The sequence below is a fragment of the Vipera berus genome, assembly GCF_964194415.1.
Source record: "Vipera berus genome assembly, chromosome: 1".
In the NCBI taxonomy this organism is placed as follows: Eukaryota; Metazoa; Chordata; class Lepidosauria; order Squamata; family Viperidae; genus Vipera; species Vipera berus.
In genome coordinates this window covers 116,152,517-116,173,092 of record NC_138202.1, presented here as the reverse complement: position 1 = coordinate 116,173,092, position 20,576 = coordinate 116,152,517, and the positions used below count along the sequence as shown (strand labels likewise).

Below are 20,576 nucleotides of genomic sequence, written 5' to 3'. Positions count from 1 at the left end.
TTGTTGTTGTTGTGGGGAAAAAAGGAGGAGGAAGGTGTGTTGGATATGTTTGTCACCTTAAATCATTTGTAAAAATAATTAAGGCGGGATACAAATAAACAAACAAACAAATTTTTCCTGCCTTTTCTCAAACAGCTCAAGGCTGATTACATAAAGGATCTCCCCTCATTTTTCTCTGCAGTAAAATCCCACTATGCAGTTGGTTTTGCTAAAGGCAGTGAATGGTTCAGTTAGCCACACCCAGAAAATTGTCATGGCTAAGAGAGTACTTGAATTTCGCTTCCTCAGTCTCAATTCTGACAGCTGGCAGCCCTTGTCTTCCCATGCTCCAGCTAAATTGTGAAGGAAAACTTGAGAGAACTCCCACTGAGTATTTTCAGGTCAGGACAGCTATAACACAGAATGAAAGACGCAATCACCTCAACATCCTTGGATAAACTACAAGCTCCAAAACATCACCCAAAGATCTTTTAAATACCTTTCAAAGCACCTGGGGCTGAAGTAGAAAAATAAAAACTTATTTTTGGAAGACAGATTTGGACAAAGTATTAAGCTGTATACATTTGGTCATATTAAGCAAGAGCCAACTACCACCACTCAACACACCTACACACGCTGCTTCAGAAAGCAGTTTTCTTCTTCCATTTTCTCATTTCTATCAACATTTCCATTTGCAGCTTTTACAACTCCTGAAGTCATAAAAACAACACCAACAAATCGGAACCTGCAGATCACCTGCGTCATTCTGGCTTTTCTCCTTTTTCTGAGCATTGTGATTATCATTATCCTTCTGCTGAACAGACAGATGAAAAATGGTATATTTCATGTACTGGGGATCACTAGTGCTGTGGGAGACGTGGCTAAGAAGAAATATTTTGTGTTTTTATTCATTCATTCATTCATATTTATATAGCTGCATATCTCACAAAATATAATTTTGAATGGCTTACAATAAAAAGCTATAGTAATATAATATAAAAATAAAACAATTAAAAACATTATGATTAAAAAGCAAGGAGAGAGCAACATATTAAAATGTTGCAAAAACTATGGTGGGATGGGATTTTTACTGCGTCTTATTTAGAGGGCATAGTGTTTTGGGGTAAACTGTGATTTGAAACATGAGACCAATTGTCTTTTTGCAGAAACAATGTAATTGTGAACAATCCCTGCTAAGATTTCATACAGTGAGCAAGCAACATCATCAGTCCAGGGCTGTTGTAGCTGTGCCATTTCCGAAAAACCTCCATTAGGCTACAATGGAAATTTCAATCTGCTGAAAGAACTTGCAGATGGAATACGGACTGATTAGCCAGAAGGCTAAGAGCCTTTCTACAGATGTATTTAATGCAGCCACTATTTCTCAGGATCTTTTACATTATCCTGTTTATGATAACTGCATGGTCAGATTTATTTGTATTGGAAGATAGAGATAAAAGGGGTGGTTGTTTTTTTTTAATGCAGTACTGCTTAAGGTTGTGCAACACTTTGAATTTAATTGGCAAAAGATGCTTTAGAGCTTGTGGGAGTGTAAATCACACATGCAGACCACCTTAAACCAGCCGGGTGAGATAGCTCTAATATTCCAGGAAGGAGTGCGGCTTCTTTAGCATGTTTCACACAGTCAGGTGCTCCATTTCTGCTCCAAAACTCCAACTGGAAATCAAACTCAAAGTGCTGTTCAGCTGTAATCACCTTCAACCAACTAGTGTCTGGCATCTTGTCACATGCTTTTCAAGTGAAACAGGCAACCTAGTGAAATAGCAAGCATAGTGGGAGTGGGAGACATAGATCTGTGACAAATGCATAAAATGAATGTGATCTTACTATGGAGGTGTCCTCTAATAGCAAGAAAACCTGTGGGTGAAAGAAGAGACAGGGGGGCCCTTTCCCAGTGACCCTACATAGTGACCTTTCAATTTGCAGATTGTGTTATTTCCTCTGCTCCAGTCTCTGTCCCCGTCCTGATGAATCACACCATGCAGAAGTCAACCCCTGGAGGGGATGTCTCCCTGAGCCTCCACAAAATAGAAGGTATCAAAAGCTCTTGCCTGGGTTTTCTTCTTATCTTTACTATCTTTCTTCTCCTCTCTTTTTTTCCTTCTGTTTGCTCCTGGACAATTTTTTTCCCCCAGCTCTGATCAATTAGGCTAGAATTCATCAGACCTGGGTATCCATAGGGGGCTGTAGGACACCAGCAGGCAAACAAGCCAACAAAGAACTCTTGGCGTTCTTGGGGGAAAATCTGTCTTTTAAAGTTAGTATTTGTATCTAATAAAATATTTATAAAAAAATAAAATAAAAATAAAGTTAGTATTTGTCTGGGTAGAAAATCTCCAACTGTTATCAGCTCTGTCCCCAACTCTCGGCCATCATCATCTGCAAATACTGAAAGCGTGCGTGTTAAATTCAAAGAAGATTTAACAGTCCTTTCTATTAGAGCACTTAACTTTATGCATGCTTGGGGGGGGGGAAATTGCGGCAGATCCATTTTTATTTTATTTATTAAATTTGTATGCTCTCCATCTTCCTTTACAAGGTAACGGGGTGGCTTGCGAGTTATAAAGCAAGTAAAAAATAATTAAAATGTTAAAACTACACAGATTAAAACATTATGAAATCAGTATTTGTTTATTTTAAGCATTGATATGGTTGCCCAGCTTAGGCAACATGATTCTGGAGAGCAAATACAAAAACAAAGAAACAGTGAATATAAAAGAAAACAACAAGTACCATTAAAAACTAAGGCAATAAAATAGCAGTTAAAACTAAAATATATTAAAACCCATTTGATTGAGAACTCTGTTCATTCTGATCCAAAAGCCGGAAGAAAGAGGCATTGGTGAAAATATACAGAAAGGTGCATATTTAATCTTAAAAATACACCCTTTTAATCCTCTATCTTCAATGCTGTATCCAAAGATGATTTTTAAAAAATATAGGAAACGTTTTAGGAATAAATTCATCAGTACAACCAAAACAGCTGAGACCAAATATAAATTCAATGTCATGTCAAAAAATATTTACCCAGCAGCAAATAAATTCATACAGGCAGGTTCTGTGAACTTTTCTTACTCAACCTGAATTACATAAATATTAATTAAATAATTCCATTTGTTTATTTACAGGACTTATATGTCCACCTATCTCAAACAGTGATTCTAGCAGGCTCACAGCCATCTATAAAAACAAGGCTAAACTGTTAAATGAATAGTGCAGAGATATATCATGCAGATCCAGTTTAATGTAATTGTTAAGGCACCAGCCTAGAAACTGGGAGACTGCGAATTTTAGTCCTGCCCTAGGCACAAAGCCAACTGGGTGACCATTATCTCTCTCTTTCAGCCCTAGGAAGCAGGCAAAAGCAACCCTCTTCTGAAAGCTTGCCAGGAAAAAAACTGCAGGGATTTGCCCAGGCATTCACCAGGAGCCAACACTGTCTCAGAGGCACGCATGCATAGGTGTTCGTGCGCACACACATACACACACATAATGTAGAATGTATTTGAAGATATTTTTTGTTATGATTACACTAGTAATGGCCAAAATAACCTGCTGAAATTACTGGTGGACAAAAAAAAATGAACCAGATGTTTTCATGAAAAATTGTGCTTTGGTATCCACTGAGTTTCACTGGTTTCAGTTGTACTTAATGTTAATATGCCACGAGTCTCTTTGTTTCAATATATTAGCAGATCTAAAAACCATGCTCAGATGACAAGCAGGCTGGTCAATTCTTGTCACCATCAATGAGCCAACACTTGGTTGATTTGAAAAAGTGCACCCGGCATCTTCAGGAAAAATGCTAAGAAGAAAAAACAAATAGGAGAGATGCTACCTCTGGATATTTAGCTAATATCAAATGTATATTTGCATTGTCCTGACACATCAGCCTATGACAGTGCATGATACAATGGTAAACAAAAAGGGATAAATGACACCCCTTGATGTGAATTTAAACAGCATCTGGTAAACCAATCAATAACAATAGATCTATATAAAATCCCATCCAGCCAACATAAAAATCGTAAAAGTGCTTAACACTAAAAAGAAATTCCTTGATAATCCAACCAGCTTTTCAGAGTTCTCTTGAAATCAGTGTTTCACAATATTGATAAATTCCTTCAAATGATTTAGTTTTAAGAGAGCCTTGTAATTATCCCTGATAATGTTTGGGGATTACAGGCAGTCCTCGACTTACAGCAGTTTATTTAGTGGCCATTCAAAGTTACAACAGCACTGAAAAAAGTGACATGGCTGTTTTTTCACACTTACGACCATTGCTGCAACCCCGTGGTCATATGATCAAAATTCAGACACTTGGCAACAGGTTCATATTTATGACGGTCGCAGTGCCCCAGGGTCATGTGATCCCCTTTTGAGACCTTCTGACAAGCAAAGTCAATGGGGAAGTCAGATACACTTAACAGCCATGTGACTAACTTAACGACTGCAGGGATTCACTTAACAACTCTGCCAAGAAAGGTCGTAAAAGGGGACAAAATTCACTTAACAAATGTTTTGCTTAGCAACAGAAATTTTGGGCTCAGTTGTGGTCATAAGTTGAGGACAGCCTGTACAACAAAGATTTGTTTTGAAATTGTGACTGCTGTCTTTTAAAGAGCCAGTCCTACACCATAGCAGAGTATATCAGAAGTTGCCTTTTCCAAACTCTGCTGGTTTCCTCAGACAATTGTTTCTGTTCTTTCTTCCATAAACAGGCGTGACCCCTTCACCAGCCCATGAAGACTCTGATTCGGATTATGAAGACTATGATTTCAGCAAGAAGCCCCCTGTGCCTCTCTCTAATTTCTACAGTGAGCAATCCCCCATGGCTATCTTTCGCCCCACATATATGCACCTGCAGCTGAATGTTGTGTTGCTCCAAAGATTGAGGCAGCTTGTGAGATCCCTTTTCTTCAAAACTCAGTCTCAATCTTCACTGCAGTTCCCATAATGAAAACAAACCAAGAAAGGATTTCTGTTCAAATTATACCTAGCTGCAGAAAAGTATCTTTCTTTCAAACATGAATTTTAATTTAATTTAATTTATTATCATTTCTATACCGCCCTTCTCCCGAAGGACTCAGGGCGGTGTACAGGGCAAGAATAAAACACAGAAATTTACAAAAATTAAAAGATAATTAAATGCATGCCCGATTAAAATACAATTGATACATAGTAAAAACCCCAATAAGAATGATAAAAAACCCCACCAATCCCCCCTCAGGCCAGGCCGGCTTGCTCGAACAAGTATGTTTTCAGATCGCGGCGAAAGATGAAGATGTTCTTCCTGGGTTTAGAGGGGGAAAAATGCCTTCTTTCCTAAGATAATGGCTTCTTCCCCAGACTCTTTACTTTAAACCCAACCTTGGGTGCATACGGTCAGAACAAAACATGTAAAATGGCCTTATCTCCTGGCAATTATACCACTGTCCTTAAGACACATTTCAGACATCAGTGAATAATGGTGCAGAACTTATACCTAAATACAGTACAACCATGTCAGACATCTCCATTCTGATTTGGCCCACTGTTCCCAATGCCAATTACAAGCATTCTGTCTTATAAGCAACCCATTACCCAAACAGGGAGAGTTGCTGCAGAAGTGGCAGTGTTTCCCTACGTTCTGGTGCATGGATCAAAAAGGAAACTAGCCAGCATGCCCTGCCTTCAACCATATAGAGCAGACATGTCAAACTCGCGATGTCATGTGATGTCGCGCAACGTATCAGGACGGTTCTGCCATTGCCAGCAATGGGGTGGACGCGGCTTCTGAATGACGCGTCCAGCCCACGGGCCGGCAGTTTGACACCCCTGATATACAGGGACCAAATCTCATAGTGGAATAGGGGATTTGATGGCTAGCCAGCAGGATGAACACCACAAACACTATTTTTATTTATAGACAGATAAACTGAAGGAGCATGACAAGACACTCCTTGCTGGCCAGCAGATCTCTTTGTTCATCTGCTGATGTCAGGCCCAGCCCAAAGTGATCTAGAACCTGTACCTAGGTCCAGTCTAATTCCAGTCTATTCACACCAAATAGACAAAATTTTGCCAGACTAAATCTATCCTATTCTAACACTAATGGAGATTTTATAAAGGGACTATCCTAAATCTCTTCCTTTCTCTCCAGTCCCACTCTAGACTGTGTTGTCTCTTGTCTTCTTCCCCTTTTTTGGAATGTGCTTCCTCCTTTCTGGGAAATTGTCACTTCGTTGTAGTCCATTACAACATATCTCTTAGCAGACAAAGTCCATTATATCTCACCAAAAAAGGTAAATTCTGATGGACGAGTGATTCTTTGCAAATGCTGCAGATTGACAAGTGTTATCAGAGGTCTGATATAAAGGTCTACAACATCCTGATGTTAAACAGGGTTCTAACTGTACAATCACAAGGCTTGGGTAATAGTTCATTTCCTGAAAGTGATATTATCTCCCAGCTCTAAAACTTTTAAGGAAATAAGCAAGGGTGTGACAACCTAATTCTTTTCTCCAAAAGGTCTATTTCTGAAAGTTTAATGGACTATGGCTCTGTTTTCAGCTTCTCTTCACTGTCAAGCAACTGCTGACCAAGTTTCACCACCCCACAATTTCCCCAAAGTGACAATGCGCCAGGAGACCAAGCGTCCCAAGGATTATCGACAACAGAGTGAGAGCTGATGTTTTATCTTTTCGTACCATATCCAGTTCTTTTTGACTATAACTATATTTATTTATTTATTTATTTTATTTTTGGGACTTATATGCCGCCCCATCTCCCGAAGGACTCAGGGCGGCTAACAACAATAAAAACAATACAAAAGTTAAAAGAAATTAAATAAACAGCCCCAATAAATAAGCTAAACTAAACAATTAAAAATTAAAAAAAACATATCCAGCTAGCTTTCCATATTTTATACCCGCTGGGGAGGATGAGGGTCCATTGGTTGTTTTTCCTCAGCCCGAGACCAGCTTAGCTAGTGCCACGTTTCTGGATTTTGTTTTTACTCTTTTTCCTTCTCTGTTATATGAAGTGCTTGGTAGGAGAATATTTTTTGCAATTCATAGCACCCTGGGATGAAACAATGATTTCTATCCCTTGTATTCATCATTTCAAATTGGCAGAAGTGGGGGGGAAAAACCCTCATGGATTACTATCTAATAGTGTCTGAGAGTTTGAGAAGTGAAAGCAATAGCTTTGTAAAACTGCCCTTAGCAGCTCACCTGATTAATCAGATTGGTTCAGATTCTTATGTAACATTTGGGAGACCATCTTATACTATTATCCATGTAGCCCAGTCTTGGCCATTCAGGCATATTAAGAGACTGGAGTTCACCTAATTTCCCAGATTTTAACTACATTGTCTGAAACTGCAGTCTACATAATCCAAACATGTATCTGAAAGAGACAAGGTTGGGAATGCTGACACAGGTTTTCCCATCTCCTACCTGTTGTCTAGCTAGCAGATCATTTCCAAATAAAATCAGATCTCACATACAATACTTAATGATTTTAGGGATATTTTTAAAAAAGGCTTCCAAAGATGGTTAAAGCCTCTGATTTCATTATTTTGGGTTTCAGGTTTATTTGGGGGGGTGGGGTTTCATTTTAACTATGAATGAATGATCGGGTGTTTTCTCCCCCCCCCTCCACACACACTTATGGGCTATGGCCAGGGGTCTTCAAACTTGGCCCTTTTATGACTTGTGGACTTCAACTCCCAGAATTCCTCAGCCAGCATGCCTGGCTGAGGAATTCAGGGAGTTGAAGTCCACAAGTCATAAAAGGGCCAAGTTTGAAGACCCCTGGGCTATGCTGATTCAGGAGTGAGATCACACTCCTGTATTCCCACACGACCATTATTTTTGGATAAGCCTCTACAATGACAGTGAACTTTTGACTCACTGTTCCAAATAAAGTCTAGTATTGCATCATTTTCTCAGAGCTGGAGTTTACTTATGGGAACTCCTATTTTTTTCTTGCCTCATGGATCCTGAAATTTTCCCCTCCCTCCTGAGATCAAGGGACTGTGCCTCTTCACTGCTCTTATTCTTCTCTCAAATTTATCTGAGGAGCAGTTTTGTAGCTCCTCCCACACAACGGTCATTGTTTTCCTTGCTAGCAAACAAATAGACTAGATTGAGTGAAGAATGCTGATTGGATCACAATTTTTGCAATCTCCTATTAATCAACTGGAGGAACCTTGGTCAAAATCATAGGGTTCTTTAGCAGCCAGTGGGACAGCATTCATAGGACACTGCATGGGTGCTTCAGAAGGGCAAAAATAGTAGCTCTGTGATTCCATTCAGAGACTCATGGTTTGCTCCAACAGATCCTACAGCTGAAGACAGTGACAGCACATCTTCAGGAGATGCAGACTGGTATGAGAATATCCACAAACCACAGCAACATGTAGAACAACAAAGAGATGAACCTTCCTTTGCAGGTGAAGAATGGATGTCTTAAAAACAGGTGCACAGCCTTTAATTAGTCAATTAGTGTATTGTTCATCAAAAGACACTGCGAAGTAAAGTACCACCCAAAACAAATATACAGAACCCTCTCTTTGTTTCTTTCTAGTTGCCCAGATTTTTGCAGAGCATACCATGGAAGCTCTAAATTGGACCATTTTTTTCTGTATACTAGAAACAGACAAAATCTCTTACTGTCATCCTTGTGTAAGCATAGGTCCTTCATGTTGCAGTCCTCTGCATATGGCTATAGCCACAGCTGGGTGAAATATCCTTTAAAGCAGCTTTGCCCTTCTGTCCCTTTCCAGATGTGTGGGGGCTAGAATTCCCAGAATTCTAGTTAAATGGGAAAGGCTGTTCAGGAAGGCTTGCCTTAGCTCTCATCTCTCATATCAATACTTTTCTCCCATTCATTCCTTGGCTAGATAATTACGTCACCAGATTTCTCCACTCATTTCCTAATCTCTTCCTTCTGCGGTACTGCCTTTTGTTTCTTGGATCCCGGGCTGATTATTCTTCTCATTTCTTTGATTCAGGCATGACAGTTTTTGCCAAACCTTGGTCAAATGGCTTGACTGGCTCTGGAAATGATTCATCTGACAGCAGTTAACATCATAACATGTGATCCTAAGGACCTGAACTGCTGAAGGGAGACAGCTTCACGCCTGGCCTTTCCTACAGAAATGGCTAAGGTTGGCAACAATAAACTGAGAACTGAGAGAGACCATTTCCCACAATATCAGCCTCGAGGACTCCACATTGAAGAAACAGACCAAAGGATCTCAGGCTCTTCAGCAACTTCAAAGGCACATCAACGGCCATTTCCCTCCCTGATTGAATGAGAAATATACCACCTTTATAAAGACACATATTTCTATCCTGTCCTACTATGGGAGACCCCTGTGGGTAATTAGGATTAGCACTGAGCTCTGGATTTGATTCCCCTCATTTGATTTTGTTTTGTCATATAGTGAGGTGCCATCAAACCAAGATTCAACTTCAAAATACTCTGTAAGCCCTGTGAGCAGAATGTTCCAGCCACATCACCTTGTTAGGATGTTGTTGCCGCCTTTTGAGAACCTCTCTTCCAGGAGCCAAGACGCCAGTTTTCTCCTTGAAGAAATTGTTAGCTTAAAGACCTGAGATTGCTTACAGATTTTTGGGGTAGCAATGGGATTCTCTCATGGATGAAACGAGATGCCAGGGCTGCTTCCCTTGAAGAAAGTTTGACTGTCTCTTAAAAGATTCTGAAAGGAGGGTATAGGTGTTTACATTGAAGCCCTGGAGTAGATACATTATAAAATGCCAGACATGTATGGCAGGAATTGTCAGCCATTCAAAATATGTATGTCGGTGCATGCAAAATTGCACTGCCTTGTATAAGATATTTTACTATGTTTGGGCTGTTATCTTCCCAGATTTTCCTATGTTCTAATCAGCAAAAAAACCAAGAAGAAGGGAAAGATCAAGGAACTCTATAGTTAAGCACCTTATGACTAAAGTGAAGGCTATCAGTAAAGAAAGTGTAGGATGCTTTCAAATTGGGTTTGTGCATCTGGGAGAGAGGCAGAGCAAGTGTGTCATTGGGTTCCCCTATTTATAGAATTGTAAGGTAGAGATCCAGACACCAACCCTCCTATGTTTCCCCACCTCTTGTTCTACTAAGGAGGGAGACACAGGTTGTTTAGGCCATCTCTTTTTATTGGTAGCTCCGGTCAACTTGGGAATGTCCTAAGTGTCTTACTGACCCATCGAACAAAACTAGGGCTACCATGTCTCATCTACAAAATCTAGAAAACCACTAAATGGCAGCAGGGAGAGTTTTATGGGTTTTTTTATGCCATTTTAGTGTCATATGGATTGTTGCAGCCAAACAATAATTTGTCTGGCTTTGGCCTAGTATCTTATCTGCTGTGTAACCTTTGCCATTATGGCTTGGAAAGGATGACTTATGGTTTGAGGTATTGCAAGAACTAGTCTATGTTGGTTAATTCAATATTTAGACCAATTGTGACTTAGCATGCTGTGCCAAAGTAATTATAACATGGAAAACTTTCTTTTTGTTCTTGCATACAGGAAATGGGTAGTGATGTTCAGCCCCTTCATAGTAATATCATTGTTCTCCTCTGGGATGCCTCTGGAATGTGTGTAGCTTTATGATTTCATGAGCTGGAAGTAGGACAATACACTGCTCAAAAAGCATTTGTTTGAATGTCAAGCCTGAAGCCTCTCAAAAAAGAGTAAGGTGCACAGTTGCTAGAACAGGAAGACTCTAACAACATAAGCGTAATATATATCTAAAGGAAACTGTGTGTATTCTTATTACTCATTCTCACAGTATGACCTAGGTTGCTGCATTTGTGTAATTATCTGACAAGAGAGAAAGAGAGAAAGGTTTGCCTTGCGTTTGGGTGTCTTTTTTTAATGCCCCTTATATCAGATTTTGCAAGAAGACACTGAGACTTCAAATAGAATGTTGCAATATGATTGGCACCTGGATTTATTCTATTTGCTCACCCCTAATTACATACTTCCTGATCTCACCCTAGCTTTTTTTTACCATGAAGCATGCTCTTTATTCCTTGGACTGATCTGAACAGCAGTGGTGGGATTCAGCCAGTTTGCACCAGTTCGGCAGAACCGATAACTAATTTTTTGCTGCCCAGGCCCAGAATGGACTTCCAGAACTGGCATCCACACAGAGAAACAGTTGTTCACATATTTCAATCCCACCACTGCTGAACACCCCAGGAATAAGATGCCTATGTATGTTGATTGATTATGCTCCATAAAGTTGGCATTGACTCTTAGCAACAACACAGGCGGATTTTCTTTATGATGATCTGTCCCTAACCTGCTGCTTCAGGTCTTCCACCAATGTATCCATCCCCACTATAACTAAATCTGTCCACATTTCTGCTGGTCATCCTCTTCTTTTCCCTTCCACCTGTATTCCCAGCCTTTTTCCAAGAACTGGGTTTCTGCATAAAGCGTCCAAAGTAGGATAATTTGAGCCTGGTCATTTGTGCCTTAAATGAAAACTCTGAACTGATTTATTCAATGATCCAATTGTTGATTGCCTTAGCTGTTCACGGTGTTTTCAAGAATCATTTTCAATACCTAGTTCAAGAGTGTCAATACTGTTTCTATCCTGTTTCATTAAAGTCTGGGCTATGCATTGGTAGGGTAAGTATTCCTTTCAGGGTCAATGGCTTGAGAGTTGACCATAAACAGAATGGAGGACAGAAAAACAGCATGATCTCCTAGTAGTCCTGGTGCTTCTAGGCACCTCCCTTGATGCCCAATAACTCCATGCACCAAATAACATAACATTCAAATATACATAGATACATACATACAGGTACATACACTAGACCAGGGGTCTGCAACCTTGCAACTTTAAGTTCCCAAACCAATATTGGGGGCTGGAGATGACTGCACTAAAGAGTTTTAGAAAGATGTTTTGTTCATTTTCCCTTGTGCTCCAAAGCAACTTTTCCAACTGTTTTCAAACTGCTGCACAGTCCTACTGTACTGATCAATCGTTAAAAAATAACAGCCAGAAACGTGGACAGGAGCAAAGTATGTATAATGTGCATAATGTTGTGAAAAATGGCTAGAGAAAATGATGCCTTTTTATGTTGTTTTTATTGGTTGCTCTGAGCTGCCTAGGATTACCGTGTGAAGTGAGCAGCCACATTGGTTCTTTAAATAAATCAAATCAAATCAAATCATGTCCTTTCTGCTGTGGACCTTGAGATGAATTAATTGATGGGAGATTCAACATGCAGAAAAGGAAGGGCTTCCTGACATAATAAAACAATAGAATTTGTTTTCGAAAGATTCGTTTATAAAGTACCACATACCAGACGAACAAAAAAAAAGACTATTAATAATTAAATAGTCTTAATGGCTGCATGTTCCCCCCTCCTCCTTCCCAAGGCATTCCGCAATTTCTCTGAAACTCTGTTGCTGTAGGGCACTCAACTAAGGAGGTATTATTTGTGCATTATCTGCTTGTGATCTTCCACATAAGGCACTGCAGGAAGCAGGAAGCTACAGTAGGGTCAGCCTTTGCCATATCCACTTATCATACTTTGGCTCATGAGAATAACTGAGTAAAGAGTCTGCTCAGAGATAAAAAATAACCCTTAACAGGAAAATACAGAGTGAGTGTTCTCTTTTCTGTTTGGTGATTGGTATTATGCTGCTTCTGAATGTGAAGGAGCGATAGAAAAATTGAAGCTTACATTCATTGGTCATCGAGTAGGGACTCTGTTTCATTATCTTAAAAATATTTCTTAAATTTATAACGTGCCTCCCTCCTCCAAAACCCAGGCGTGATCTAGCCTCTATTAAAATTAAGCTAAAAGCTACAGCTGCACAATTGCTGTAAAGGCAACATGCATATACAGAGATTTATAGTCACCGACATAATTACTGTGCTTAGAAAAGTATAAAATCTTAAATCAATGTGATACCCTGCAAACAACATTTTAATGGAAACAAAACTGAATGCTGAGATTTGGAGCAAAGATAGAATTTATGGGGAATGTTCTTCTTTGCCTATTAATAGAAAGAGAAGGAAAGGGAATATGTGAACTTTGCAGTACAGTATTCTGTCTAAAACATGACGTTGAAAAGGATTCCTGTCTTCTACATTCAACCCTTCTAGTATTTCTCCTGACGTTTTATTACCACAAAATAGTTCATGGAACGGGTGGAAGTTGGAAGAGCTGCTTGCATCTTTCAGCCAGGGAAGGGTCAAAACTATCAGAAGGCCTTCAAAACTCCTTCCTCCCATAAACCGATGCCCTGCAGCTCATTGCCATCTAGTGGTCAAGGCTAAACAAGTGTAGGGTTGGATGCTGATTTTACTGCACCGTAACTTTGCTCTTTGGCCAACTCTGCATATGTTTAAACTTGATCTGCACCTGCTGCTGCTGCTGCTATTGCTGGACCTGCTTCACTAACCCCAAGCTGCGCTGGAGGGTGGGAGGAGAGATGACATGTTTGGCTGTCATAAGAATTGTGCTGACAATGAAGTTTGAGAAAATAACACCACAAGCATTTCAGTCGGTTCAGCAGCTTTCACTATCTCTGCACATCCAGTCCTTAAAAAGAGACACCGCCCATGTGAGTGCAAACTACTGCATGGGTAGATAGATGTAGATGGATGGATGGATGGATGGATGGATGGATGGATGGATAGATAGATAGATAGATAGATAGATAGATAGATAGATAGATAGATAGATAGATAGATGTGTGTATAAGTATGTATATGTATTTTTTTCTTTCATTTTTGTTACTTTATATTAGTTTTTATCTTCCATTTGTGTGCGTGTGTGTAAAACCTAGTGTATAATTATACACACTGACATATGGAAGAAAAAACTAATATAAAGTAAGAAAAAGGAAAGTAAAAGAAAAAAGATCAGATAGAAAGCTAAAAGTGCAAGAAAGGGTGGTAAAATAAAACAAAAAGAGAAAAAAAATACAAAGAGGTCGTTTCTGATCTTCTTCCAAGCAATTATAAATACAATAAATACTACCCTCTTATTCTATGATTACTACATAATCTCTCTTTTTTATAATCTCTCCTTTCTAATAATAAAAACCATAAATCATAACCTTATTTTTTTATGTTTTCTGTAAAATGTATAAGGTTTTACACTTAGAGGCAAGAAAAATCAAATGCATAGGTACAGAGTAGGTGAAATTTGGCTCAAGAGGGATCTCGGAGTCCTAGAGGACAATCACTTAAATATGAGTCAGCAGTGAGCTGCGGTTGCCAAAAAAGCCAATGCAATCCTAGGCTGCATTAATAGAGGGATAGAAAAAGATCATGAGAAGTGATGCTAACACTTTATAATGCCTTGGTAAGACCACACTTGGAATACCGCATCCAATTTTGGTCACCACAATATAAAAAAAGATGTTGAGACTCTGAAAAGAGTGGAGAGAAGAGCAACAAGGTTGATTGGGAGGCTGAAGGCTAAAACATATGAAGAACAGTTGCAGGAATTGGGTAGGTCTAGTGTAGTAAAAGGGACGCGATGGCTCAGTGGGTTAGGACGCTGAGCTTGTCGATCAGAAGGTTGGCAGTTTGGCGGGTCGAATCCTGAGTGCCGCGTAGCAGAGTGAGTGCCTGTTACTCATCCCAGCTTCTGCCAACCTAGCAGTTTGAAAGCATGTAAAAATGCAAGTACAAAAATAGGGACCACTATGGTGGGAAGGTAACAGCGTTCCGTGCGCCTTTGGCGTCTAGTCGGGCCGGCCACATGACCACGGAGATGTCCTCGGACAAGTGCTGGCTCTTCGGCTTTGAAACGGAGATGAGCACCGGCCCCTAGAGTCAGAAACGACTAGCACGCATGTGCGGGGAACCTTTACCTTTACCTTTAGTGTAGTAAAAAGGAGAACTAGGAATGACATAATAGCAGTGTTCCAATATTTGAGGGACTGTCACAAAGAAGAGGAGGTCAATCTATTTTCCAAAGCACCAAAAGGCAAGATAAGAAGCAGTGGATGGACACTGAATAAAGAGAGAAACAACCTAGAACTAAGGAGAAATTTCCTGATAGTAAGAATAATCAACCAGTGGAATAGCTTGCCTTCAGAAGTTGTGGGTGCTCCAACACCGGAGACTTTTAAGAAGAGACTTGGACAGCCATTTGTCACTGCTTGAGGAGAGAGTTGGACTAGAACAGAGGTCCCCAAACTTTTTGGGCACCAGGGACCGGTTCCGTAGAGAAAGGTTTTTCCACGGACCAGAGAGTGCATGGTTTTGTGTGCTGCCTGCATCCCGCAGATGGGGCTTTGCTTGTTTGTGCGGATTGGTTGCTGGCATGCTGCAAACCGGTACCGGTCCACAGAGTGTGGGTTGTGGAACCCTAGACTAGAAGCCCTCCACGGTCCCTTCCAACTTGGTTATTCTGTATGTGACAAGTTCTATCATCTTTAGCAACCATTCCTCTATTGTGATAGTGCTGAAACTTTCCATCATTGTGCATACAATAATCTTGCTGCAATTACAATATATAAGAAAAAAGTTCCATGACTTTTTTTCAACTGTTTATCCATCAATCCCAAAAGAAAAACCTCTGATCTAAATTGTATATTAATTCTTAAAATAGAAACAGAATTTTCTGGCTTTTTTGCATGTTCGCCAAACATGATAAAATGTCCCTTTTTGTTGTTCCCATTTCTAACATAAATTTGAAGTGTCTTTATACATTCTAGACAATTTTTCTGGTGACATATTTCAATGGTACATCATCTTATAAAATTTCTATTTAAGATTGTAGCATAGTGCTAATTTCAATCCTTTCAATCACATACTTTCCCATTGTTCTATCTGTATATTATAAACAAAAATTTTAGCCCACTTTAGCCCACAACCAACTCCAAGTCATCTGCAAAAGGCCTTAACTTATAAGATTCTTTTTTAGACTTTACTCATACAATCCATTAATCCTGACATACGTATATATCTATTCGTATTTCAAGAACCAAAATAAACAAGAGAGGAGACAGTGGGCATCCATGTATTTTTCCTTTTTGTATCTCACAGGGATTTGTTAAATCTCTATTAGCAATTATTTGAACTTTCTGTGAAGAGTAAATTGATTTTACCCATTTTACAAAGTTTTCTCCAAATTTCATATTTTCTAAAATCTTAAACAAGAAAGCCCAGTTTAAGCTGTCAAAGACCATCTCTCCATCTAAGATAATCAATGTGGCTTGTTTTTCATTACTGTATGTTGCTTCAAATATTCCAAAATGTCCAACATATTTCAAATAATGTCCTTTAATTATCTTTTAGATAAAATTCCACATTGCTCCTCATGAATTCTTGCAAAATTATTTCAGTCTATCAGCTAGAATCATTGTGAACAACTTATAGTCATAGTCAATAATGAAGTTGGTTTATAATTTCTTGTTAAAATCAAATCTTGTCCACCTTTAGGTATTATTGCTATGTTGGCCTCTTTCCAACCCTCTTGCATCTTTCCTCCCTGTAAGGTAGTATTCATTGTGTTTTGTAAAGGTTGCAAAAGTTCATCCTCAAAACTTTTATAATAAAGACCTGAAAATTCATCTGCTCCAGGCACCATTCCTGGTTTAATCTTTTTCATAGCTTCAGAAACTTCCTTATTGTTATAGATCTGTTCATAATCTGTCTCTGTTTCTTTGTACTCTTCAATAAATTTTGTTTTTTTGCCATTACTGATTTTGATACTCAGGAAGGAAATACAATATTCTGGCCCCCATAATGATTTATTATGTCATGGTAGATATTATATAGAAAGAATACCTCAAACCCACAATATTTAGCCTTTAGAAAACTATTACTCTTTTCCAGCTAATGTATCCACTGCGATTGAAAATTCTAAAGTAGCTATGCTATGCATTGATTTTAATAAGATAGTGCCTGCAATCTGTAACATTTTTACTAATTGTTGACACATCTCTCAATCATCCCTCCTAGGAGTGTTAAATGATTGCTTTGGATTACAGCTTTAATAAATGAAAACATTTTTGCTGTACTGTTCTGATACTGAAAATTGCATGTAAATACATTCCAACTCCCCTCACCATACGAGCTACAACACCAGAATAACTACCCTATTTAATAGAGCAACCTCAACAGACTTTCATCTGGGGGGGGAAATACCTCCCTTTTCATGCTTTGCAAAAACTGTTCACTCCCTTTCTTCAATGCCTGGCAACACAATGTTCCTTTGTCAGACTGTAAAGGTAGAAAATCTTGTTCATCCCAAGAAGCTCTCCCTCAGTTCTGTTATGTGGGACAGAATATCCTCTGCATTGATCTTGAGTAGGCTATCTTGCCTAGGATTCTTCTCGCAGCAGTTAAAGTGTTACCTATCAATTCTGACACAGGAGAAAACTCTACTAGCAAGAAATAAGCTCCTCTCACTCGCAAACCCTATCCAGCCCCAAAACAATGCTGGCAAGCAGCGCTTTGCTTATTTACAGCATAGAAATTCACTAACGATAGGAACTGGTTGATTCTCCCAGTTTTATTCCCTCCCCAAAGTCATCTGCAACTAGAGGGAAATACTCATCACTCACTTTCCTAAATATGGATTGGAGAGGAGGCACGTTTTGACAGATAGCTGTTGATCGTCAAATTTAGTCATCTGTCAAACTTTCTACAAGTGTTGGTTATGGATGTAGTTAAAGGAAGCCTGAATGTTAGCTAACATCAACTGATGTTTGGGCGGCTTATTTTGGACATGGGCTTAGGTCTATTCCTGAAGAGCACTAAACCTATGTTCAAAAGCCATCCAAAGAACAGCCAGCAAGACACAGGGAGCTTTGCTTGTTACCACCACTGCTGATCAGCTAGTTGGAGAACTTTGTTTGAAAGAAGCAAATTCTCGGATTCCCAAACTAGAATGAACCCTGAGAGCAGGCTTAGAGAGCAGAGGGTACGGATCATGTCCACACCTGTCTAAAGTAGCCCATAGTTGCCCTGCTGATCTATACCCTAGGGTACATCTAACCATGTAAGAACCCTAATAATCAGTGAAATGTGCCTGATGCTATTCATGACAAAAATTATGTCCAGGTAAGAGGGGAAAAAACTACTTTAAAATCAGAACAGGTAAGAAGATTGCATAAAAGATGTTGCCACGGCATGTCTGTGCCATGATTAGATACAAATGAGGTGAAATTCTTAATCATAATGTGAGAGCTTCCTGAATTACTGTGAATTAATACCAACTCTGCATGCATTGCAACTGTTGGTTTACATTATATGAGAAAATGAGGGATGATATAATTGCATAGATTCATTAGTCTTCCATTTCTGATGCTGTCTTTATGTAATCTATAACACAATGTCCATTTCAGAATTCGCAACACAGAGTATTACAATTATTACCATTCAAGATAATAATATCCAAGGTTATTTTTTAATTTCTTTAAGGAAACTCAGCTGAATGTATGCACATCCAAACCACCCCACTGAACCAGTGGCAGAATGGTTTAAAAGTCAGTGAAGTAGCAATGCTAATATTTATCTGATCTAGATGTGAGAAGACAAATGTTGCACTTAAAGTAAAGGTTGCTCTGTTAACACTCAGCAGTTTGCATATTGAGGATGCTTAATCAAAGGACATAGGACTAAATCACAACATTATTAAAGTACAGACTGCCTTATCAGGATTTTTTCAAGCCTGCTGTACTCTTCTCGACTCTATTTGTGGGTCACACTTTACTTCCTTGACAGGATTGTCCCCCATTTCACACACAACTCTTTTATTCAATCTTTAAATCAATGGCATCTACTGGGCTGCAACATAGAAGGCATTGTGTATGTGTGAATTTGTGATCATTCACAACCATTGCATGAAAGGGCAAAAAGGGAGGGGGAGCAGAAAGTGGTTGCAAAGAAAGCAACATCGGTGCAAACCAGCTTTGGTAGAAAATTCCCCCTCTGCCACATCCTTCAGCTATTTATCAGCTCTGATAGGTTCTCATAACAGAAAGAGAGAGGGAGGGAGGGAGAGAAATGTTGCAGCAAACCACAAAATGAAGGTCGTGTCTACAGGAAGAATTGAAATAGAAACAACCAACACCTGTGGCCTAGAAATGCAAAGTACAGAAAAGAAAGATAGGAAGCGCCCATTCAAAAACTCAGCATGTAACCCACAATTGCCAGAAATAGGGTATACTATTCTTATTGTTGGTTTTGTTATATTAAAAGGCTATTTTTATAGTGCAATTTTGCTCCCTCTCTTGCTTTTACACACACACACACACATACACATATCGGTAACATTTGACCTAAATACTTCTCCCTCCCCTTCTATGTTTCTTCAAGGGATTACCTCATAACTTCTCATAGATGTATGGATGCTTCAGCCTTCAGAGCAGGGTTCCCTAGCCCTGGCAACTTTAAGATGTCTGGCCTTCTACTCCCAGAATTCCCCAGTCAGCATCATGCACTATAGCTTTCATCATCCACAGCCAACAAGGCTCTTGCCCAATGGGGCAAAGCAGCTGAAGTTCAAAGCATCTGGAGTATGTTGGGTTAAGGAAAGCTGGTTCAGTATTCATTATATCTTCCCATTGCTAAATTTGCAAACTTTTGGGGAATGTTTTGTCTTCCTGCCTTTCCTGATTCTCAGCACAGTTACCTTCCCCAGTGAGAGGGGTTTTCATATGGTGAACACTGGAGTCAATCACCTAGTGGCCCTTGGGTTATCACCAGCCTTGTCTGAATGAACTACAAATATAAAACCAGAAGGGACTGTTTAGATGATCAAGTCCAATCCCTTGAATGACTTTGGGACAGTTTCTCTCTCACACTTCACAGGGACATTGTGGGAAAAATAGAAGGTGGGAGCATTATGTTGTACAAAATAAAAGGTGACCCTGCGAATTTTACTCTGTTAGTCATTGCCAACTATAGGAGGCAGTGCTCATCTCCATTTCAAGGCCTTTGAGCCAGCGCTGTCTGAAGACATTTCTGCGGTCAGGGGGCCAGCGTGATTCACAGAGCGCTGTTACTTTCCCACCAAAGTGGTACCTATTTATCTACTCACATTTGCATGCTTTCGAATTGCTAGGTTGGCAGGAGCTGGGGTGATAATCGGAGCTCACCCCGTCACGTGGCGCTCAAGTCTGGGCTGCCGGCTTTCCAGCCGACAAGCCCAGCAACTTAACCTCTGAGCCAACACACCACTCTACAAAATAAAAAGCAGGATATAAATCCAGTAATAAATACATATAAGTAAATAAGCAAATTCTCAGTCTAATGATGAAATCTTTCTGCAAGCACTTGGTGCTTAAGAAGAGTAAGGGAAGAAGTATCCTTCAGCCTCTGAATCTAGTCCCTGTTTGCTTTGACTCTAGCTATCAGCAGGCATACTTCCTCCGGCCGATTATCCATAAAGAACTGTTGCTGTCCAGAGGGGGGGAAAGGCTGCCACCCACCCTGTGACATATAAAGAGGTACCTCAGATGCTCACTGAATGTTGGCTTTTATGTGCCAAGTACAATTGTGAATATAATTCTTATGACTGACAGATTGCCCTTTTTGGATTTCAAACTGCTTCTGAATTTCTCAGGAGATTTGGC

General features: G+C 39.6%; 1 protein-coding gene across 1 annotated transcript in view; it reads left to right on the top strand.

The window, feature by feature from the left end:
* Nucleotides 1–8,457, top strand: part of CD6 (CD6 molecule) — a gene marked incomplete at its 3' end in the record, with an annotated part of 41,561 nt that extends 33,104 nt beyond the window's left edge. The window contains exons 4-6 of the mRNA XM_081332625.1: nt 4,722–4,817; nt 6,553–6,660; nt 8,324–8,457. Coding sequence (XP_081188751.1) covers nt 4,722–4,817; nt 6,553–6,660; nt 8,324–8,457 — 338 coding nt within the window. The remainder of the gene's footprint in view (nt 1–4,721; nt 4,818–6,552; nt 6,661–8,323) is intronic.
* Nucleotides 8,458–20,576: the final 12,119 nt, after the last annotated feature.